The sequence below is a fragment of the Cervus canadensis genome, chromosome 6 (genome assembly GCF_019320065.1).
Source record: "Cervus canadensis isolate Bull #8, Minnesota chromosome 6, ASM1932006v1, whole genome shotgun sequence".
Taxonomy (NCBI): domain Eukaryota; kingdom Metazoa; phylum Chordata; class Mammalia; order Artiodactyla; family Cervidae; genus Cervus; species Cervus canadensis.
Window position 1 is genome coordinate 50964205 of NC_057391.1, and position 22793 is coordinate 50986997.

Consider the following 22793-nt stretch of genomic DNA (forward strand, 5'->3'; position numbering starts at 1 on the left):
AATGAGTTTGGAAGTGTTCCTTCCTCTGCAATTTTTTGAAAGAGTTATAGAAGGATAGGCATTAGCTCTTCTCTAAATGTTTGATAGAATTCTCCTGTGAAGCCATCTGATCCTGGGCTTTTGTTTTTTGGGAGATTTTTGATCACAGCTTCAATTTCAGTGCTTGTAATTGGGCTGTTCTGGTCCTCCTCCTTTGTGTTCTTGCCTCCAATGTCCACAGCTATTAGAACTAGTGTTTTTTTTTGTTTTGTTTTTTTTTGTGGTGGCTCTCAACGTCCTTTTATATATTCCGTAGACACAGAGTCTGCCTAATTGATCATGTGGATTTAATCTGCAGCTTGTACAGCTGGTGGGAAGGTTTTGGGTCTTCTTCCGTAGTTCCACTGCCCCTGACAGAGAAGCCTGTCAGGCCACAGTCTACAGGGTCACAAAGAGCTGGACGCGACCAAAGCAATCCTGCGTGCATAGATGCAAGACATTTTTTGCCTGTGGCAGCTCTTCCCAGTGCGAGTTGAGTGTGAAGGTGGACAGCTGCTTGGCTTCAGAGACCCTGGTGGTGCCAAGTGTGCTGGGACATGGACTACCTTCGCCACAGGAGGTATGGCCCTATCAGTGTCTTTTTTCGAGCCTCTTGTAGCTGGCAATCAGAAGGCCTCTTTGGCCAGTCTACCTCCGTAGCTCCGCCGTTCAGACACTTAGACGGCTCCCTTGCCTGGGGTCCTTCTCTGTTGTTTGGCACATCAGGCACATAGAGGGGCCCCCCTGGCTGGGGTCCTACTCTGTAAATTGGCACATCAGGCACATAAAAGGGCACCCTGGATGGGGTCCTGCTCTGTAGTTCAGTGCGTCTAGTGTTTGACGGGCCAGCCTCTCTCGTTCCGCTGTCGACGCTGGCGTGTGGGGAGAGAGGCTATGGTGATGGCTCCACCCCCTAGGTATGACTCAGCAGTACTGCTTTGCTTCCATGCCTGCCCGGTTTTCCCCCACAGGCATTTCCCACCACAATCTCCTCCCTCACATCCTCTCTATCCGTCTCCGCAGTCAACAGCAGCCCTCGACCTGGATTTACTCCACAATCCCTAAACGCCAGCTGCTGCACCTTCCAGGGGAGCTGTGTCCCTGTCTGTGGCAAGGACTGTCTGATTTTCATTCCATTTAGGCTGCCACACATCAGCTGTTTCACTCCAGCCTTGAATGTCTCTCCTCTGACTCAGACAGTTGCCCCGATGTGGGGCTCGACCCCTGCTTCAGTTCCCCCGCCTGCTGAGGGCAGGTCCAGTCCTACTAACACTCCTGTTTTTCCCCCTGGTTCCTTCCTCCTGCCAAGTTTTGCATGGTTCTATATATTCTTTTCCGCTGGTCAAGTACTCCTGTCTGCTCCCAGCTGGTGTTCTGCGTGCACTTCTGTGTTCGAAGGTGTATCCCTGATGTATCTGTGGAGAGAGATGTACTGCATGTCCACCTACTCCTCCTCCATCTTGTTCTCTCTGTGTTTTTGTTGTTGAGTTGTAAGAGTTCTTTATGTATTCCAGATACTAGGCCTTTTTTAATGACTTTCAGATACTTTCTTCTATTTTGTAGATTGTTTTTTCACTTTGATAGTATCCTTCTTTGGTAGTATCCTTTGGTACACAGAAGTGTCTGTTTTAAGAATATGTACTTAGTTTTGGCTGTGCTGGGTCTTTGCTGCTGACTGGGCTTTTCTCTAGTTGGGGCGAGGAGGGGCTTCACTCTAGTTGCAGTGTGTGAGCTTCACTGTGGTGGCTTCTCATTGTGGAGCACAGGCTCTAGGGGGCGCGGGCTTCGGTGGTTGCCACGCAGGGTCAGTAGTTGTGGTTCCTGGGCTCTAGAGCACAGGCTTGATAGTTGGGGCACATGGGCTTGGTTGCTCTGTAGCATGTTGGGATAGTCCCAGACCAGGGGTTGAACGTTGTCTCCTGCATTGTCAGGCAGATTCTCTACCATTGAGTCACCAGGGAAGCCTCATGAAAGGTTTAAATTTAAAGTCCAATATGTTTATTTTTTTTCTTTTGTTGCTCATTCTTCTGGTGTCAGTCATATCTAAAAATCTGTTGCCAAATCCAAAGTCATGAACATTTACCCTATGTGTTCTAGGAATTTTATGTTTTTACTCCTTACATTTAGGTTGTTGTTCCATTTTTAGCTAATTTTTGTATATGGTGTGCAGTATGGGTCCTGTCTCATTCTTTGGCTGGTGGATATTCAGTTGTTCTAGCACCATTTGTTGAAAAGCCTATTCTTGCTCTCTTTGAAAGGTTTTGGTAACCTTATCAAAAATCTGTCAGTGCATAGATGTGTAGATTTATTTCTGGACTCTCAATTTTATTCCGTTGGTCTGTGTGTCTGTCCTTATGTCAGTACCACACTTTCTTTTTTTAATTAGTTAATTGTGTTTTTATTTAATTTATTTGACTGTGTCGGGTCTTAGTTGTGGCATGCAGGATCTTTTGTTGCAGTGCACAGACTCTCAGGTTGTGGCACGCGGCGTCAGTAGCTGCGTTGCATTGGTTTAGTTTCTCCATGGCGTGTGGGATCTTAGTTCCCTGACCAGGGATTAAACCCGAGTCCCCTGCATTGCAAGGCAGATTCTTAACCAATGGACCACCAGGTAAGCCCGATACCACACTTTCTTCATTACTGGAGCTTTGTAAATAATATATTTTGAAATTGAGAAATATGAGCCTTCCAGCTTTGTATTTTTAAAGACTATTTTGGTTATTCTGGGTCCCTTGTAGTTACTACATTTGAATCTGAAGAAAGACTTTTCTATTTCAGTTAATATTATACCATATCTATGTGTTTTCTGACAATTTGAAAAGGCCTTTACATGAAATCTTATTTTTATAATTTAAAAAGTATAGAAAATGAATGGGGAGTAAGATCTCTTATAATTTACTCTTTTGTTTTTTGTATTTTTTATGTTTTTCTAATAATAAACATTTATTTTTCCTAATAAGAAAACATTTATTTTTGAAAACAGAACAGTGCTTATCTTCCTATGATTATTTTTAGACTTTTAATTTTTTTTGTTCTAACAGGAATTTACTAAAACTCTATGTACATCTACCAAATTTCCAAACATATGAAAAATTAACTGTAGCCATCAGCATGGTATCATGAGAAAAACCAGTGTCTTTGACACTGTCTTTCTTATATTTACACTTTGTCAAGTCTACTGACTTACTTCCTTTTTGTGTAAGCATATCTCAAATTCACAGAGTCTGTGCAGAAATAAAATTTCAGCAATTATATATATGTCCACTTTTTTGTTTACTGTAGGCTTTATCATCTTTTCCAGAGGTGTGGTTAAAATCTTTTTTTTTTGTCCTGTTGCCTCATGAGCTTAGGGAAAGTCTGTGGTCCGTTTTTCAGAGCTGTTACAACTTGGGTGCAGGACAGTCAGTCTTCTTGTTCTCCTTTCCCCGGGTCCCTGAATCTAGACCTGAGTGAGCTTTTTGGGAAGTTATTGAAGGTTTGTAAGTAGATAATTTTAGGATAGTAATTTTTTTAATGCTCTGTGTATGGAGTCAGTTGCCCATACTTTATGGAGTTAAGCTTGAATACCAGCTGAGTTGTTAGTGGCTAGTATATGTATTATGGAAAAGAGATGGTTGGTGTAGGGTCATGCATTCATAATACTGATTAGGGTGTTTGTTAGCTTTGAAAAGAACAGAGTGTGGGAGAAGAAATACTTTTATTTCAGAGAGAAGTTGAAAGAATTTAAGATGTTGATGGTTCCCATCATCTCAACAGCAAGCTCTTTTGAACCAGAAGTAGTTTAGTTCAATAGGACACCTCCAAAAAGAAATTGTTTGCAGAAGTCTGTTATCAGAGATGAATAAGGTTACTATTGAGCAGCAAGGATAAGGTAAAGAGTAGGGTACAAGAGTAAGATATTAACTAATTTCCATTAGTCAAAATCTGGTTTAAAAAACTAAATTTTACTTCTGTTCCTCCATTCTGTCAGTTTTGCTCCTTGAAGCTGAAGGCTAGTTTAATAGAAGCATTTTAGCATATATAACATTAAATATATCAGTACTGAGTCTCTGTGTAGTAAACCTGAGTACTGACTTCAGGATGATTTCTTCGACAGTAAGCCAAAGCTGGATCTTTAAAAGATATCAGCAAATCATGATAAGACTGTAAAGTCATATAGTGTAAGACCAGAGAATGTTCTATCAAGTAATAACTTTTATTCAAGGACAGATAGAGCTAACACTTTAGTAAGAGTTACTCTTATCTTTGTCTGTGTGCTTAGTCACTAAGTTGTGTATGACTCTTTGTGACCCCTTGGACTGGGCTTCTCTGTCCATGGGATTTTCCAGGCAAGAATACTAGAGTGGATTGCCATTTCCTCCTCCAGGGGATTGTCCCAACCCAGGGATCAAACTGGCATCTCCTGCGTCTTCTGCATAGGCAGGCAGATTCTTTACCACTGAACCACCTGGGAAGCCATCCTTATCTACACATGGAGTTTCCAAGGCACTTACAAATTCTTACGCTTTGTATGAAAGTCCAGATTTCAGTTTAGTTAAGTAAACTGAAAGGTAGATTACCTATGTCCAAATTTGCCAGTGAGTTAAATAAGTTCCTCTCAGTTTTTCTGAGTTTGACTTTTCACTTTGTGAATTATTTAGCCTTTGGTTCTTCTTACAGCTCTCACTGATGTCTTTGGGCCACCTTTGGCCAATCTGAAAATCTGCCAAAGGGAAAAGAAAATGTCCTAGTCTGCTTGGGTTGCCATAACAGGCCAACAGCAAAAACACAGACTGTGCAGCTTAGGCAATAAAACTTTATTTTTAAATAGTTCTGGAAGCTGGGAAGTTCAATATCTGGCTTCAGGTCAATTCATTTTCTGATGAGGCCTCTTTCTGGTTTGTGGCTGGCTGTGTCCCTACATGATAGACACAGAGAGAGTGTCACTTCTGATAAAGACAATAATCCTGGTGAATCAAGGCTCTACCTGTATCATCTCATTTAATATTAATTTCCTCCTCGTAATTGTAAGCCTTATCTCCAAATATTTCATTGAGTGAGTGTTAGGGCTTCAACACACAAATTTGGGGGAACATGATTCAGTTTTTAGGGAGAAGAGAACTGAAATGAAAATCAATTTTATTATGTTTTAGCTTTGACTGAACACATACTTAATATCATTCTAAATACCAGATTATCTTTTCTATAGAAATAAACTAAATAATTTCAGAAATTAATAGAAATTTTATACTATATGAAACTTCAGGCTGAATTAATAATCACTTTTCTTAGCTCATTGTTAGAATGATATATAGCTCCATGTGAAAGATGTTGGGTGAAAAAATAACACACAGCCTAAAAATTGAGAGTTATGTTTTTACTAAGGACCCAACTGAGGACTGTAGCCCTGCAAACAGCCTCTCAAATAGCTCTGGGGAACTTTCCCACAGAGGTGAAGAAGGACCTGGGATATAGAGAGGTTATTGCTGAAAAAAAACAAACAAAAACCATGTAGTTGAACATCAAAAGATTACTGCTTGTCACAAGAAACAGACATCTCAAATTAATGTTTTTAGTGCTTTTCGTGTATGGGAAGATGCTCAGTAATGCGCTTATTGAAATTATTCCTTTGAAATGCTTCTTAACTGTCTAGGGCCAGTATCCTGCACCACTGGGGCATCTCCAGTGACTGATGGCTTGATGATGGACAACATTGTTTATTACCAGAATGACAGGCGATGTTCTTTGTTGACAAAGATAATAAAGCTTAAAGATACTCATAGGAGGCATTTTTGCATGTTTTTTTCCCATTAGCGCCCTTGACATATTAAGCAGTTATTTTAAATTCCATGCCTAATAATTCTTACATCTGTGTTGTATCTGAGACTGGTTCTGATTATTGCTTGTCTCTTTGCAATGTGTTTTTACCTACCTTTTGGCATGCCTTACAATTTTTTTGTTGTTGAACACTAGTCATATTGTATCAGGTAATAGAAACTAAGATTAATAGGACTTTAGTGAGTAAATTTATTTACTTTAGCAGGATTTGGGGTTATGTTTAATGTTAGCTGTGTTAGCTGTACAGGTATAGGTATTAGAGGCTTCAAATTCCTCTAGTGGGTTTTTTTTTCCACTTCTCTTTTGAATCTTGGATTTTCGGCTTCTCTATCTACTCATCCTCAGAGAGAGCCTTTGTCATACAACTCTTTCTTCTGTGAGCCAGTGTCATTATCCTGGAACCCTGTTGGTGTGGTAGTAAATTGTAAGGGAGTGGAAATATTCTATCATCTTTTCATCAAATCCCAGTCTTTTCATGGGCCTGTATCTTGGTTGTGTGATCTCTTTTACACGTGTTCCTCCAGTGATACAGCTTTTCTCCCCTGGCCCTCATTCTCTTCCCAGCTGCATTGTTCCTGTCTATTTTCCTGAAGCCTGACAGCTAACTGTGGGTTTTTTTCTCCCTTCAGGTGGGACAGGAAGTCTGGGGAGGACAGGGGTGGGAGGAATTCCCTTCTCCCAGTGTGGATAAGGGACTTCAGCTCTGACAGGCTGCTTTCTCCTGGAGAGTTATCTTTGTTATGGAGACTGTTTTGGTATTTCTGTATTTCACCATGATTATTTTTTTAAATTCTTTTTTAAGGATGATTGCTCTACAATACTGTGTGGCTTCTGCCATACAACCATGTGAATCAACCATAAGTACACATATGTCCCTTCCTTCTTGAACCTCCTCCCACCCCCCATACCATCCCACCCCTCTAGGTTGTCACAGAGTACTGCCTTGAGCTTCCTGTGTTATATGTCAGCTTCCCATTAGCTATCTATTTCATTAATCCATATAATATGGTGTATGTTTTAATGCTACTCTTGTCAGTTCATCCACCCTCTCCTCCCCGCTGCCTCACTGTGTCCACAATCTCTTCTCTGTGCCTCCATCTCTGTTCCTGCCCTGCAGATAGGTTCATCAGTACCATTTTTCCACATTCCATATATGTGCGTTAATATGCGATATTTGTTTTTCTCTTTCCGACTTACTTCACTGTATAGCAGGCTCTCAGTGATTATTCTTCCCCACCTTCTGCCAGAGTTCTTATTCAGATCTTAGTCATGGTAATCTAGTGGGGGTTTCTGATGGTAAAGCTCACAAAAATATGGGGCCACCCTCTAAGACTGTGTCTCCCCAGAGCTTCTCACTGCCATGCTGGGCCACACTGAGACTCCAGCATTTTGTCAAAGTTACTGTTTAAGTGTTTTTGCCAGTTTGTAGCTCCAGTCGCTTCTGGAAAAGGCAAGCAGATCTTTGTATCTTTCTGGACACACTTGTCTCTCTGGATTTCAGAGTAGCAGTTTTCTCTGTGACTTACTTCTCTGATGGGTCCAAAAAGCTTCGTTTTCAGCGTGTCCATCTTTTTCTGTTACAAGGATAGGAATGACAACTTTTTAACGTGTCAGAATGGAAGCTGGAGCTCCTTTGTTGACCTTTTAGCTTTACACATATATGTGTGTGTGTATACATACTCTATATAAATAAACATAATTTTTATGATATGGTTATAAAATTTAGGTTATTCAAGTTGTTAACAGTTGCCATATGCACCTTTAGCTTATCACAATCTATGATCTACTTCAGTTTAACACTGACTCAGTTCCAGTAAAATATAGCAAGTTTGCTTTATACTGCTTCATTTTCTCTCTTTATTTTTGGGCTGTTATTGCCATTCATGAATAGGTATATGTATATGGATTTTATAAATAAACAATATGTTACAATTTTACTTTAAAAATTATTGTTTTTTTTTAAATCTCCAGTTAAAGAAAGAGAAGAAAAGCAATCAAATACTGTGTTTTAAAATTTTTTAATGGATAAAACATAAATAACATAAAATTTACCATTTTAACCATTTATAAATATATAGTTCAGTCGCATTACATACATTCACATTGTTTTGCCACCATCACCAACCATCCATTTCCAGAACTTTTTTTATTTTCCTAAACTGAAACTCTGTACCCATTAAATAATAACTTCCCATTCCCCATTTCCTTAAGCCCCTAGCAACCAGCATTTTATTTTCTGTCTCTGTGAATTTGACTCCTCTAGATATCTCATGTAAGTGGAATCATATTATATTTGTCCTTTTGTGCCTGGCTTATTTCACTTAGCATAATATCTTCAGGGTTCACCTACTTTTTAGCATGTGTCAGAATTTTCTCCCTTTTTAATTCTGAATAATGTTCTGTTATTATGTAAATACCACATTTTGTTTATCCATTTGAATTGTCTTTTATACTTACCCATATATTTACCATTTCCCATATTCTTCATTCCCACTTACAGATCTGAGTTAGTGTTTAGTACCATTTCCTTTCAGCCTGAAGAATCTTCTTTAGTATATCTTATTGGACAGGTCTGTGACAGTTTCTCTCAGTTTTCATTTATCTTGGAATGTGCTTATTTCATCTTCATTTATGAAGAATGGTTTGCAGGATCTAGAACTTGCAGTTTTAATTTCTTTCTGCCTGTGCTTTGAACAACAGGTCTTTTGCTGCTTTCTGTCTTCCATTGTTTCTAATGAAGAATCAGCCTTTAATTGTATTATTATTCATTTGTACATGATGAGTCCTTTTTTTCCCACTGCTTTAAAGATTTGCCGGTTTTGGTTTGTCCTTTGGGTTAACTTAGTAGTTTGACTGAGTTTTATCTAGGTGTATCTGTTTGTATTTATTTTACTTGTGATTGAAATTCCCTGAAAAGTGTAATGTTCTCATCAGATTTGAGAGGTTTTTGGTAATTATTACTGGATGTATTTTTAGTTGGAAACTACACATTTTAGTGGTTGGTGGTTTAGTCACTAAGTTGTTGTCCAACTCTTGTTACCCCATGGACTCTAGCCCACTAGGCTCCTCTGTCCATGGGATTTCCCAGGCAAGAATACTAGAGTGGGTTGCCATTTTCTTCTCCAGGACATCTTCCCAACCCAGGGATCAAACAGAGGTCTCCTGCCTTGCAGGCGATCTCTTGCATTGCAGGCAGATTCTTTACAGAGACAGCAGGAAAGACATTTTAGTAGATTATAATAATTCTGAGCTCTGAAAAATTATTTATTGATTGATAGTTTAGTTTTTAATAACTTGCCTGGACTTTAACTGTGGAGTCACTCTAGACTCACTTGTGGTAAACAACTGCTGATATTTCTGCTGAGTTTTTTCATTCTTATTTTTAATTTCTTATGTTTTTCCCTTAAATGTCTTCCCTGTGTCTGCATAGCTACTTGTTGGCTAATGGCTTGTGCACAGGTGGTAAATACCTTCAGCCTGAAAGGCTTCCACCCCTGTGCTGACTGGTCTGTGTGTGGATTTGGGAATACATTCAAAGTTAGAGCAAGTTCTCAAGTATCCCTTGGTTTTGTTTTATGCCAGGCTTCCTCAAGTATCCCCCAGTAATGTATCACTTTCTGTTTAACCAGGGGTGTATGGTGAGTTTATTACAGACCTTCCATGGCTCTCTAATTTACATGCTCTTTCTTTTAATTTTCTGACTAGTCAAGCACTTACCCTAACCAGGACTTCAACCTCAGACCTCAGCTGCATTTTCCCTTTTCATTTCCAACCAAATTTACTACTTTTCTCCACCAAAGCCACAGGTTTTCACTCCCCCACCCTGAAATGAGTCCACTGTTTTTGCTAACAAAGCTGCTGGGTTTTTGTTTGTTTGTTAGTTTCATGTTAGTAAAACTGCGGGTCTTGTCATCCTGGCTGGAGTGAGTGGTTGGAAGAAACCTTAGGCAGAAGGGCAGAGCCTCTCACAGCTCTTAACCTGTGACTTTAGCAGTTTCTCTGGAATACAACACTTATCAGTTTGCAGGCTACCTTTGGTTAATTCCCAATGCCTTGAATTGATTGTTTTTGATAAGTTTGTCTAGTTTTATACCTAATCTTTATGGATGAAAATTGCCAACCTCTTCATTCTTCCATAAAACCTGCATGTTTTCTGCTGTGGATGAATTTCACATTTACTTATTACCAAACTTCCTAAGAGTTCTCTTGTTATTTTGATTAGATTTAAAATGACTTATAAATTAATTTGTAGAATATCAACATATTTAAGATATTGAGGTTTCCTTCCAGGAATGCGGCATTTATCTCTCTTTATTCAGACTTACATTTTATATTCCTCAGGAAAATTATTTAGCTTACATACAGGACTGGTTCATATTTTGTTAAGCTTATTCATAGCATTATAAAAGCTTTTATGGCAATTACTGATGAAATGACCTTTTTTGTTGTATTTTCTGATTGTTGCCAGTTTGTAGGAAAGTTAGTTTTTATGAGTTTGTGTTAAGTTGATCCTGTATGTGATTGCCTCCTTGAAATATTTTCATTCTGATGTGCTATGCTTAGTCACCAACTCTTTGTGACCCCATGAACTGTAGCCCACCAGGCTCTTCTGTCCATGGGGACTCTCCAGGCAAGAATACTGGAGTGGGTTGCCATGCCCTGCTCCAGGGGGATCTTCCCAACCCAGGGATCGAACCCAGGTCTCCTGCATTGCAGGCAGATTCTTTACTGTGAGTCATCAGGGAAGCCCAAGAATACTGACTGGAGTGGGTAGCCTATCTCTTCTCCAGGGGATCTTCCTGACCCAGGAATTGAACTGGGCTGCTGTGTTGCAGGTGGTTTCTTTACCAGCTGAGCTGCCAGCGGAGCCCTTTCATTCTAATAGTTTGTCAATTTATTATTTGTATTCTTTTAGGTAGTCTAAGATATTATTTGCAAATAATGATGTTTCTATCTCTGTATAATCTGTGTTTGTATTTCTTAAAGTTTTTAATTTTAAAAATTAATTTATTGTAAAAATTCTGTAGTGTAGGTTATGCCCTCCAGGAAAATAGTAAAACAGTAGGCATATTGGCCTTAGGGACTTTACTGGAAATATTTTTAATGCTTCATCATGAAGTATGATATTGTGTAACTTCTTTTATTGATCTAAAAAAAATTTTTTTTAGTATAAACTAGTGTATTGACATGTACTGAGATCATATTATTTTTCTCTTTTGAGTGCTTAATATCATAAGTAAAAAACACCATATTTGATTAAGATGTATTATAGTTTTAATATTTTCCTTGATTCAGTTTCCTAGTATTTTATTATCTTTGCATTTCAATTCATAAATAAGATTGGTTTATAAAGAACATCACATTGATAAACCAGAGATTCATTCCAGATTGAAATAATTATAGGTTTCCCTTTCTTCAGGAATTTTGATTAGAAGCTGCTCATTATTCAGTTACTTACATTTGCTGTCTATATGAAACTAATATCCCAGACTATATGGCATCCTTTTTTGAGCAGTACAAGGGACTTAAAATCCAGTTCTTCATGTAAGGTGATTATTTTTCTAGCTTTCTGAATTTTTCTGTTACCACACATTCCTCCTTTAAATGGTATGTTCCCCCGATTGCATTTTTTAAAAAATAAGACCTTCAAGGATTATTTAATGTTTGTCAATCTCTGTTTTTTTGCTGTATGTAGTCTCCCTTTTCTCTTTATCATAATCATAAGGTATTACTTCCTTCATGTTTTTCTTTTCATTCCAGTTCATTCTGTGACCTGTTCTTTGATGCCTTTTGTAATTTTTCCTCTTCCCCATTAATCCCTGAGGACTACTTTTATGTTTGTAATACAGCCTATTATACATTATATATACATATATATTTATATGTACATATGCATGTGTGGCTGGAGAAGGCAATGGCACCCCACTCCAGTACTCTTGCCTGGAAAATCCCATGGATGGAGAAGCCTGGTAGGCTGCAGTCCATGGGGTCGCACAGAGTCGGACACGACTGAAGTGACTTAGCAGCAGTAGCATGCATGTGTGGCTGCCCACACTTGTATTTCCCTTAACTACATCTTTGCATAGTAGAACTTTGTTGTTACTTTTGGTTGTAACAACAGTCTTGTTTTTGGTAACTGAGACTTAGTTTGTGCGTTTATAAAACTTGTAAAAATTTGCTTAACAGGGATTATGAGGGGTGAAGGTGTTCTGACTCTTCACATACTTATTCCTCCTTCCACGTGTTGGAGCAGGGAGGAAGGGGGGGGGGGAAGGCAAATATATTACTAAATTAGGAGAAGTTGTCATCATCCTTTAGGTTGTGGCTCCCTATAGCTAATACTGACTGTTCATCATGACCGGTTGTGTTGGTTCATTTCCCTGTGCAGATTTGTCCTGGTCCAGCCTGTTGACAGCTCACTGCAGCTCTCTGAACTTAGGACATGTAGTGGTTAGCATTTTGTGTGCTTAGTTTAGGTCTAAGAAGCAATTCTGGGATTACAAGAAGCTTCTGTTAGTAATCTGTGAAATTTACTTTAATGTCAGTGTTTCACAGTTTAATGGGCTTAAAAAAAATTGTCTCTGGAGGAGGGTATTAACTCATGCAAATATTTCTTTGGGGTACTTCACAGTTTTCATACCTATAGTTTTAATTCCATATCCTAAAATAATTCAGCCTCTTAGAAATTTCTTCCCAGCATGTCATTCTAGAGTTGTGTCAGATGTCCTATTTAAATGTAACTTAATTTAAATTTACATTAATGAAACTTAAATAAAATGAACAGTTCAGTCCCTCAGTCACGCTAGCTACATTTTCAGTGCTTCGTTAGCTACAAGTGGCTAGTGGCTAATGTGCTGGGTAGTACAGAACATCACTACCTCTGATAAAGGTTCTGTTAGACAGTGCTTCTCTAGAGGATAGAGGTGAGAAATACTTGTTACCATAGGAAAGTTAGAAAAGTGGAGTCAACCATATATACTAATCAGTTACTCTTGTTACACAGATTTTTTTTTACTTGACCATGTGAAGTTTGTGAAAGGGAGAAAAGTTGGCACACAACCGAGCAATGTATTGCTTTCAGATTCATCTGATATTCAGCTTTTCATGTGGAAGTTTCAAATAACTGCTACTGCAAACATAGTTGGGAGAAGGCAATGGCAGCCCACTCCAGGACTCTTGCCTGGACAGTCCCATGGACGGAGGAGCCTGGTGGGCTGCAGTCCATGGGGTCGCTAAGAATCGGACATGACTGAGTGACTTCACTTCACTTTTCACTTTCATGCATTGGAGAAGGAAATGGCAACCCACTCCAGTGTTCTTGCCTGGAGAATCCCAGGGACGGGGGAGCCTGGTGGGCTGCCGTCTATGGGGTCGCACAGAGTCGGACACGACTGAAGTGACTTAGCAGCAGCAGCAGCAAACATAGTTGACAGCAGGATTCAAAGTTCAAACATTTCCACCCAACAGAGACGAACTCCCTAGTTCCTGCTTTCTGTATCCCTTCTTATTTGCTCATTCCTCAGATGAAGGTCAGTGCAACTTCAGTCCTAAGACAGGAAAGACTGGTATTTTTGAAAGCCAAATGTTTGCACATGCATATTTGTGTATATGTAAGGGTTTTGGGACAAGTGACTTAACTTTCAGAATAACAAATTTTTCTTCTTTTTTTTAAATTTTTTAACTAAACTCTTACATATCATGTAATTGAATGTGTGCCTATATTTTACATACAAGTAACCTGAGGCTAGGGAAAGTGGCTGCCCAAGAACATATCAGTGTGTGTGTGTTTGTCACTCAGTCATGTCCGACCCTGTGACCACGTGAACTGTAACCTGCCAGACTCCTCAGTCCATGGAATTTTACAGGCAGGAAAACTGGAGTGGGTTGCCATTCTCTTCTCCAGGGGATCTTCCTGACCCAGGGCTCAAACCTGGTGTTGCAGGCAGATTCTTTACCATCTGAGGTACCACGGAAGCCTGAAACTAAGATATGTGTTCAGTGACACCCAAATTGTTGAGCATTCTACTAAATCATTTGCCTTTCCCATTTTAATTCGTTATTCATTGCTAACTATTGCTGCAGTTTTAATGACAAGTGTTTAGAGGTGAAAGTAACTAATTACTGTAATGAATTTCCTATTTTTAAAATGTTGCTTTTATATGTTTTAAAGGATTTGGTAATTTTAATTTTTACAGATTGAAGAGGAAGAGAGGAAAAAAATAGAAGATATGAAAGAAAATGAACGGATAAAAGCAACTAAAGAATTGGAAGCCTGGAAAGAATGTCAAAGAAAAGCTGAAGAACTCAAAATAATTCAGAGAGAAGAAAAATTATATCATCAAGAAAAGCAAATGAAAGAAGAGAGAAAAAAATTAAAACATAAATGTCTTACTGGGAATTCAGCATCTAAAAATCTTGCCACAAAAGGTACGGTGATTAACAGTTTCTGGGAAAGTGAGTCATGTTAGTGAAGTATGTATGTCATTGTGTGTGTGTGTGTGTGTGTGAGAGAATCTGTCCACAGTATTAGGTCATTATTTTAGTGTATGATGTACTACAATACAGAGAATAAGGTGAAAGACTTATTCTTCCAGAAAGTAATTAAGTTTTCATAGTAAAATGAGCCAAGATTCAATATTGTTTTTACTCACATGCTTTCTTTAGACTTTTAGGCAAGTGTTATTAATTATGTGTTTAACTCAGGTACGGTAAGACTTGGAGTGAATTAGCAGTACCAGGAATATTCATTTATTTCTTTAGAGATAAGAAACTAGGAATTTCATTAAAAGGTCTTTTATTCTTGTAACTCAGGAAAGCAAGTACTCATAAGCAGATTTAGTTGTAAACAGATAAGAACTCTGCTGGCTTTTGATTCTGGTATATTCAAAAATAAGTGAGAGGACATTTTTCTTTATTGAAAACTAAGAGTTTGTTTTTATCTGATATTAGAATATTAAACTTTGTTTTGGGCTTATTTATGTTTACTAAAGGGAACATTTTGTAGTAAAATCTTACACAATAGTGATTTCATATTTCTTGTGCGATTACTGTATGCCAGGTAATTTTATTGATTGTATCACTGATTTCTCACAATAGCACTTGGAGTAAGTGCTGTTATTCTTTTTTGTTTTGTTATTCTTATTTTAAGGGAAAAACATGTTTTGAAAAGATTAACAACTACCCAATAAGCAAACCTGTACGATTTGAACCCAGATCTGTCTGATTCTGAAACCTGTGTTCTTTTCAAAGGCTATATGTCTTTACTACCGTTAACAGTGAGATCTAGCATGTTAAAAAGTCATTTATAGTGAATATTAAGCAATAACCATTACTAAATTTATATATATTTATATGGTTTAATATTGATGTGCCAGTTAAATACTATGCTATCTCCTTTAATGCCATTTCAGCAAATTATTGATACAGCTAGAGAATTTGAAAACATTTCCTTCCAAATTTCAAATACTGCTAGACAAATTGATTGTTTTTAAATACTGTTGGACCCCAAACATACTTTTATAGGTACGAGATATCCTGAAGATGCTTAAAAAAAATTCATCTGTGGATATAAGGGAAATGAAACATGGTAGAGGGAAAAAATACATGTCACCTTTTTTTTTTTTAAGTTTTACTCTAGGAATCCTTTTTTCCCCCCCATTATTTCAGTAGTGTCATTACAGATGCCTGACAAATATGGTTACTTTCTTCCATCTTGTTCATTCATTTAACAGATATTTATTTACTGCATATCTCCTCTGTGCTAGGAGTTACGGAATATACATTTATGACTAAACATGTGGCCAGTGCCTTCAAGGAACATGTACTGTTGTAGATACAGATATCTTCAGTTAGCTGGGATTTGTACATAACCGCTTTTAAAAAATTCACAAACATCTCATTGGTCAGTAAAGTTAGACCTCTTGAAGAGGGAAACCTGGTCGCTCCTAAAAAGTCTAATACTACTGTTTCAATGTCACTGTTAACTAAAAATGCTCATTTGATAGCATTTTAACTATAGGAGGCATATTGTATTATTTTCCCCAGAAATGGTCTTCAGACAAGCTACTTTTGTAGTGTATGTGGAATACAGATGGCGTGGCAGGTACTGTAGCTTGCCTTCTCAATGTGCACTCTCCTTTTTACTGATAGAAGAGTCATGACTTGGGGGTGGGGAACAGAAGAAATGTGTCCAGCTAAAAAAACTTAACACTGGGAAATTTGACTATTGGTTGGATATTTGAAGAAATTAATGAATAATTACATTTTTTCTTTACATGTGATAATGATATTATAGTTAGGTTTATAAAGTCCTCATTTTGTAGAGGTGACTACTGAAATATTTATTGATTAAAAAATACAATGTCTGAAGTTTGCTTCAAAATACTGTGGTATGTGAAAGTGGATAGAGGTAATGATGAGTGGTGTTGGCCATGAGTTGATAATTGAAGTCATGTTATGAATGCATGATGGTGATTATTCTTTCCTGTCTACTTTTGTACATATTTGAAATTTTTTATTGTAAAATGGAAAAAAATTAAGGATCAAACAGTGAATCATTTTTCAAAGTAATTTTAAATTAGTAAAAAAAAGAAAAAAGGAAAACAAAATTCACCTTCAGCTCCCTCAGACTCTCTTGTAGCCAGGTGACACATGTATGTCACTTGTATATGCATGCCACTTGTATGTATATGTGTGTCACACATACACACATATATGTATGCACCTTGACACATGTATGTCGCTTATCATACATTTGTATGACATGTAGCCAAGTGACATAGCTCTGACTCTTGAAATAGAAATGTGCTAATGATTTATAGAAAAGTATTACTTTTCCAAGATAAGTGTCCCCAGTTCCTTTTTGCTTGCTTCCTCTTTCCTTTTTCCACCTAAATGAAGATCTATGCCAGGAAATGTATTAGCTATCGTCTTGAGATCATTAAGAGGTAAGCCATACATTAAGAGTGATGGAACAGGGAAGAAGGAGGAGCTTGGGACATTAATGACATTGGAGAGCTTATAAATCATGCTGGAGTATCTTTCTTCAAACTTGTTAAGTGAGAAAAACAAACCCATATATGATTAAACCACTTTAATTGTGTTTGTTTTTCACGTATGCTAGAGAATTTTGACTGCTGGAAATGGCTAATGGAAGGCAAGGTTGATTTAGCTTTTGAAAATCACTCAGTATAATTAACTAAACTAAAGGAACAATGTGATTGTTTCAGTATTACAAAAAGGCGTCTGATAAAATCTAACACCCATTTATAATAAAAATTGCTTAAAAAATTAGGACTAGAAACTTTCTTGATCTGGTAAGGGCCTTCTACACAAAAACCTATAGCAAACATCCTATTTACTGATGAAATAATGCATATCTTGCCCCTGAGGTTGGAGAGTAAGGCAAACTTGTCTGTTTTTACTGCTTCATTCAGCATTATACTGGAGGTCCTCACTGCTGCTTTAAGACAAGAGGGCACATTGGTGGTTGCCTGAAACCAGGAGTAAAAAGGAAGGAATGAACTGCACAGAGCTATAGGGGGCTCTTAGAGATGATAGAGATTTTCTTTCTTGATTGTGATTTCGTGAGTATGTACATCTATCAGAACTCATTTAATGTGCTTTAAAATAAGTACAGTTATTGTACATGAATTATTTCTCAATAAAATTGGAAAAAATGTTTATTATTTTTAAGCATGAAAGCATCAAAGTGTGTATGATTTCCTCAAATTCTTATTATTCCACAGTAGTGCTCAGGGCCAGATATAGTGAGGCCATCCCCCAAGTGGTTTCATTTGAGGGTCTTTATGTCTGTTTTTATAAGGGAAAGTGAAATCAATGAACATTAATTAGTTAACATGACTACGGGGACTTCCTTGTCTTGTTAGGAAGAGCTTAGTTTAAAAGGGATGAACTCTTGAAGTCAGTTACTGGTATCAGCCTGTTGTGTTGAACTAATTTTGCAGTGCTGAGCTATCTTATTTGCTAAGCTACTAAAAGCATTATAGAGGGAAAGATGAGACTTCAGAGCACGTGGATTTTTCCATTCTCAACTTGGTAGAAACTAGGTACTTCTAAAGGTAGGAGCAAGCATAAGTCTGGAGAAAATAAGGTTGGTTGAAAGTGTGTAAGACTTTGCTTACCAGTTCTCCTCCCCTACCACAGCAGACAGCTGGAGGTTTACTTTCTGTACAGTTGAGGACTCAATGAGATTCTGCTCTGAAAATACAGAAATTGAGTGAAAGTCTGCATTATGAAAATCTAAATACTGATTCAAGAGATCCCTTCAAGACCTATACTCTTTGCCGTATGCATACATGAACCCAGTGCACCTGGGATGCAGATTGAACAATTCCTCTACAGGGAAGCCAACTAGGATGCAAAGCCGTGTCATTTTTAATGGCCCAACTAATTCACCATGCTGAAGTTTATTCATCAACAGTCTTCAGATTCATGTACACAGAACTTCCAGTCAGAATATTTATACTTAGCATTTTTAATATGAACAGATAGTCAGCAACCAAACAGAAAAATATAACTTGGAACAACTAGGTATGAAACAAGTGGGAATGGAAGAAAACTTAAAAAGAACCATAATTAATGTCCTCAGAGAGATGAAAACATATTTTAACCCTTGAACAAAAACAAGAGGCTGTAATAAAGAATTTTCCAAAAAATCAGTTTGGAAATTTAAAATGTATAAAATGTTCAGTCAGATAGTTGGAATATAGTAAATTTTTTCCAGAAAATAGAACAACGTGACAAAGAGATTTTAAAATAGAAAAGGGGACTTCTCTCGTGGTTCCGTGGTAAAGAATCTGTCTTCCAATGCAGGGGACACGGGTTTGATCCCTGGTTGGGGAACTAAGACCCCACATGCTGCAGAGCAGCTAAGCCTGGGCGCTGCAGCTACTGAGCCCACATGCGCTGGAGCCTGTGTCCCACCACCGGGTAACCTGCACGCTGCAACTGCTGAAGCCCGCCCTCTCTGGAGCCTGCACCCTGCAGCTGCAGAGTCCATGCTCCAGAATGAATCTCCCACATAGCACAGCGGAGATCCCGGGTGCCACAACTGAGACCTGATGCAGCCAGATAGCAGTAAATAAACAGATAAGTTAATGTAATTAAGTAGAACAGATGAAACAACTAGAGTATACATCCACATTGTCCCAACATTCAAATAGTAGAAGTATTAGGAAGAGAAAAGGGAGAAACAGGAAAGGAAATAATTTTTTAAGAAGTCTTTTTTAAAATTTGGATATAACTGACTTATTACGTTTTAAATGTACAATACAATGTTTCAATACATGTATATATTGTGAAATGATCACCACAGTAAATCTAGTAAATCTGTCCAGCACCATACATAGTTACAGTATTTTTTCTTATGAGAACTTCTAAGATTTACTTTCTTAACAACTTTCAAATAAAAAGTACAGTGTATTAACTATAGTCACCAGGCTATACATTTCATTCCTAGGACTTGTTTATTTTATGACTAGAAGTTTGTACTTTTTGATCACCATCACCCATTTTGTCCACATCCCAACCCCCATCTCTGACAGCCACTCATCTGCTCTCTGTAACTATGAGTTCCATTTTTTTCTTGTCGATTCTACATATAAGAAATACTTTTAAAATTTTTTAGTGAGGGGTGGTGGAGGGAGAAAGAAAGGGGGAGTTTGGGATTAACAGATACATGCTACTATATGTAAAATACACACTCCAGTATTCTTGCCTGGAGAATCCCATGGACAGAGGAGCCTGGCGGGCTGTGTTCCATGGGTTTGCAAAAAGTCAGACATGACTGAAGCAATTTACCAGCAGCATTTGTAAAATAGAAAAACAGGGACCTGCTGTATAGTACAAGGAACTGTATTCAATGTCTTTAGTAACCTATAATGTAAAAGAATCTGAAAAAAATATATATTTGTTCCTAATACTATTTTATTTTTCCTTAATCAATTATTGCAGCATTTTGCAAATTTTTTTAGTCTGTTCCAGAAAGCAGTTTTGGGTGTTGTTGATTCTTTTATTGTTTATTTGTTTTCTATTCCATTAATTCCTGTGTGTATTTTTATTTGGCTGCTCCTAGTTTCTTTGAGTTTTCTCTGTTTTTTATATAATTTGTTTGCATTAATTTTTGAATCTTTTAATTCATGCATATGAAGTGTAATTTTTTTCTCTTAAATACTACATTAATACATTCATCAAGCTTGTTTTTTCATTGTCATATGGTTGCAAATATTTTGTAAGCCATCATAATTTTTTTGTCCTCCAATTATTAGGGAGAATTTTTTAAAAATTTACAAGTGTATAAAAAGGCTGGACCAAAGCAGAAGCAATGCTTAGTTGTGGGTGTATCTGGTATTAAAAGTATAGTCTGATGCTGTAAAGAACAGTATTACATAGGAACCTGGAATGTCAGGCCCATGAATCAAGGTAAGTTGAAACTGGTCAAGCAGAAGGTGGCAAGAGTGAACACTGACATCTTAGGAATCAGTAAACTAAAATGGATGGGAATGGGGGAATTTAATTGATCATATGACCGTTATATCTACTACGGTGGGCAAGAATCCCTTAGAAGAAATGGAGTAGCCCTCACGGTCAACAAAAAAGTCTAATATGCAATACTGGGGTGCAATCTCAAAAACAACAGAAATGATCATGGTTAGTTTCCATGGCAAACCATTCAAGATCACAGTAATCCAAGTCTATGCCCCAGCCACTAATGCCAAAGAAGCTGAAGTTGAATAGTTTTATGAAGACCTTCTAGAACTAACACCATAAAAAGATGTCCTTTTCATCATTAGGGATTGGAATGCAAAAGTAGGAAGCCAAGAAATTCATGGAGTAATAGGCAGGCGTGGCCTTGGAATACAAAATGAAGCAAGGCAAAGGCTAACAGTTTTGTCAAGAAAACACACTGGTCATAGCAAACACCCTCTTCCAAAAACACAAGAAATGACTCTATACATGGACATCCCTAGATGGTCAATACTGGAATCAGTTTGATTTTATTCTCTGCAGCTGAACATGGAGAAGCACTCTACACTCAGCAAAAAAAGACCTGGAGCTGACTGGCTCCCATCATGAGTTCCTTATTGTAAACTTCTGGCTTTAATTGAAGAAAGTAGGGAAAACTGCTAGGCCATTCAGGTATGGCCTAAATCAAATCCCTTATGATTATACAGTGGAGGTGACAAATAGATGCAAGGGATTATATCTGGTAGACAGAATGCCTGAAGAATTATAGATGGAGGTTCATGACACTGTACAGGAGGCAGTGACCAAAACCATCCCCAAGAAAAATAAATACAAGAAGGCAAAGTGGTTGTCTGAGGAGGCCTTATAAATAGCTGAGAAAAGAAGAGAAAAAAAAAAAGAAAAAAAGAAAAGAAGAGAAGTGAAAGGCAAAGGAGTAAGGGACAGATACACCTAACTGAATGCAAAGTTCCAAAGAATAGCAAGGAGAGATAAGAAAGCCTTCCTCAGTAACCAGGACAAAGAAATAGAGGAAAACAATAGGAAAGACTAGAGATCTCTTCAAAAAAATTAGATCTCTTCAAAAAAATGTACCAAGGGAACATTTCATGTAAAGATGGGCACAATAAAGGACAGAAATGGTATGGACCTAACAGAAGCAGAAGATATTAAGAAGAGGTGGCAAGAATACACAGAAGAACTATACAAAGAAGATCTTCATGACCCAGATAATCATGATGGTATGATCACTCACCTAGAGCCAGACATCCTGGAGTGTGAAGTCAAGTGGGCCTTAAGAAGCATTACTACGAACAAAGCTAGGGGAGGTGATGGAATTACAGCTGAGCTATTTCAGATCCTAAAATATGATGCTGTGAAAGTGCTGCAGCCAATATACCAGCACATTTGGAAAACTCAGCAGTGACCACAGAACTGGAAAAGGTCAGTTTCTATTTCAATCCCAAATAAAGGCAATGACAAAGAATGTTCAAACTACCATACAATTGTGCTCATTTCACATCCTAGCAAGGTATTGTTCAAAATCCTTTAAGCTAGGCTTGAACAGTATGTGAACTGAGAAATTCCAGATGTACAAATTGGATTTCGTAAAGGTAGAGGAACAAGAGATCAAATTGCCAGCTTTCATTGGATCATAGAGCAAGGGAATTCCCGAGAAACATCTACTTCTGCTTCATTGACTACACTAAATCCTTTGACTGTGTGGATCACAACAAACTATGGAAAATTCTTAAAGAGATGGGAATACCAGACCACCTCACCTGCCTCCTGACAAAACTGTATGCAGATCAAGGAGTAACTGTTAGAACCAGACGTGAAACAACTGACTTTTTTCACGTTGGGAAAGGAGTATGTCAAGGCTGTATACTGTCACCCTGCTTGTTTAACTTCTATGCAGAGTACATCATGCAGAATGCTGGGCTGGATGAATCACACGCTTAAATCAAGAGTGCTGGGAGAATATGCAGATGATATCACTCTAGTGGCAGAAAGTGAAGATAAACTAAAAAACCTCTTGATGAGGGTGAAGAAGGAGAGTGAAAAAGCTGGCTTAAAACTCAGCATTAAAAAAACTGAGGTCATGGCATCTGGTCCCATCACTTCACAGTAAATAGAAGGAGGAAAATAGAAGCAGTGACAGATTTTATTTTCTTGGGCTCCCAAATCACTGTGGATGGTGACTCCAGCAATGAATTTAAAAGATGCTTGCTCCTTGGAAGGAAAGCTATGACAAATCTAAACAGTGTATTAAAAAAAAGAGATATCGCTTTGCTGACAAAGGTCTGTATAGTCAAAGCTGTGATTTTTCTGGTAGTCATGTACTGATGTGAGAGCTGGACCATAAAGAAGGCTGAGCAGTGAAGAATTGATACTTTTGAGTTTTGGTGCTGGAGAAGACTCTTGAGAGTCCCTTGAAGAGCAAGGAAATCAAAGCAGTCAATCCTAAAGGAGAT

At 37.8% G+C, this 22793-nt stretch overlaps 1 protein-coding gene across 2 annotated transcripts in view; it reads left to right on the plus strand.

Moving 5' to 3' along the window:
* The window catches only part of DNAAF4 (dynein axonemal assembly factor 4), a 71746-nt gene that overhangs the window by 17237 nt on the left and 31716 nt on the right, over positions 1–22793 (plus strand). For both annotated transcript variants that reach the window (XM_043471910.1, XM_043471911.1), the window contains exon 4: positions 14031–14262. In XM_043471910.1, coding sequence (XP_043327845.1) covers positions 14031–14262 — 232 coding nt within the window. The remainder of the gene's footprint in view (positions 1–14030; positions 14263–22793) is intronic.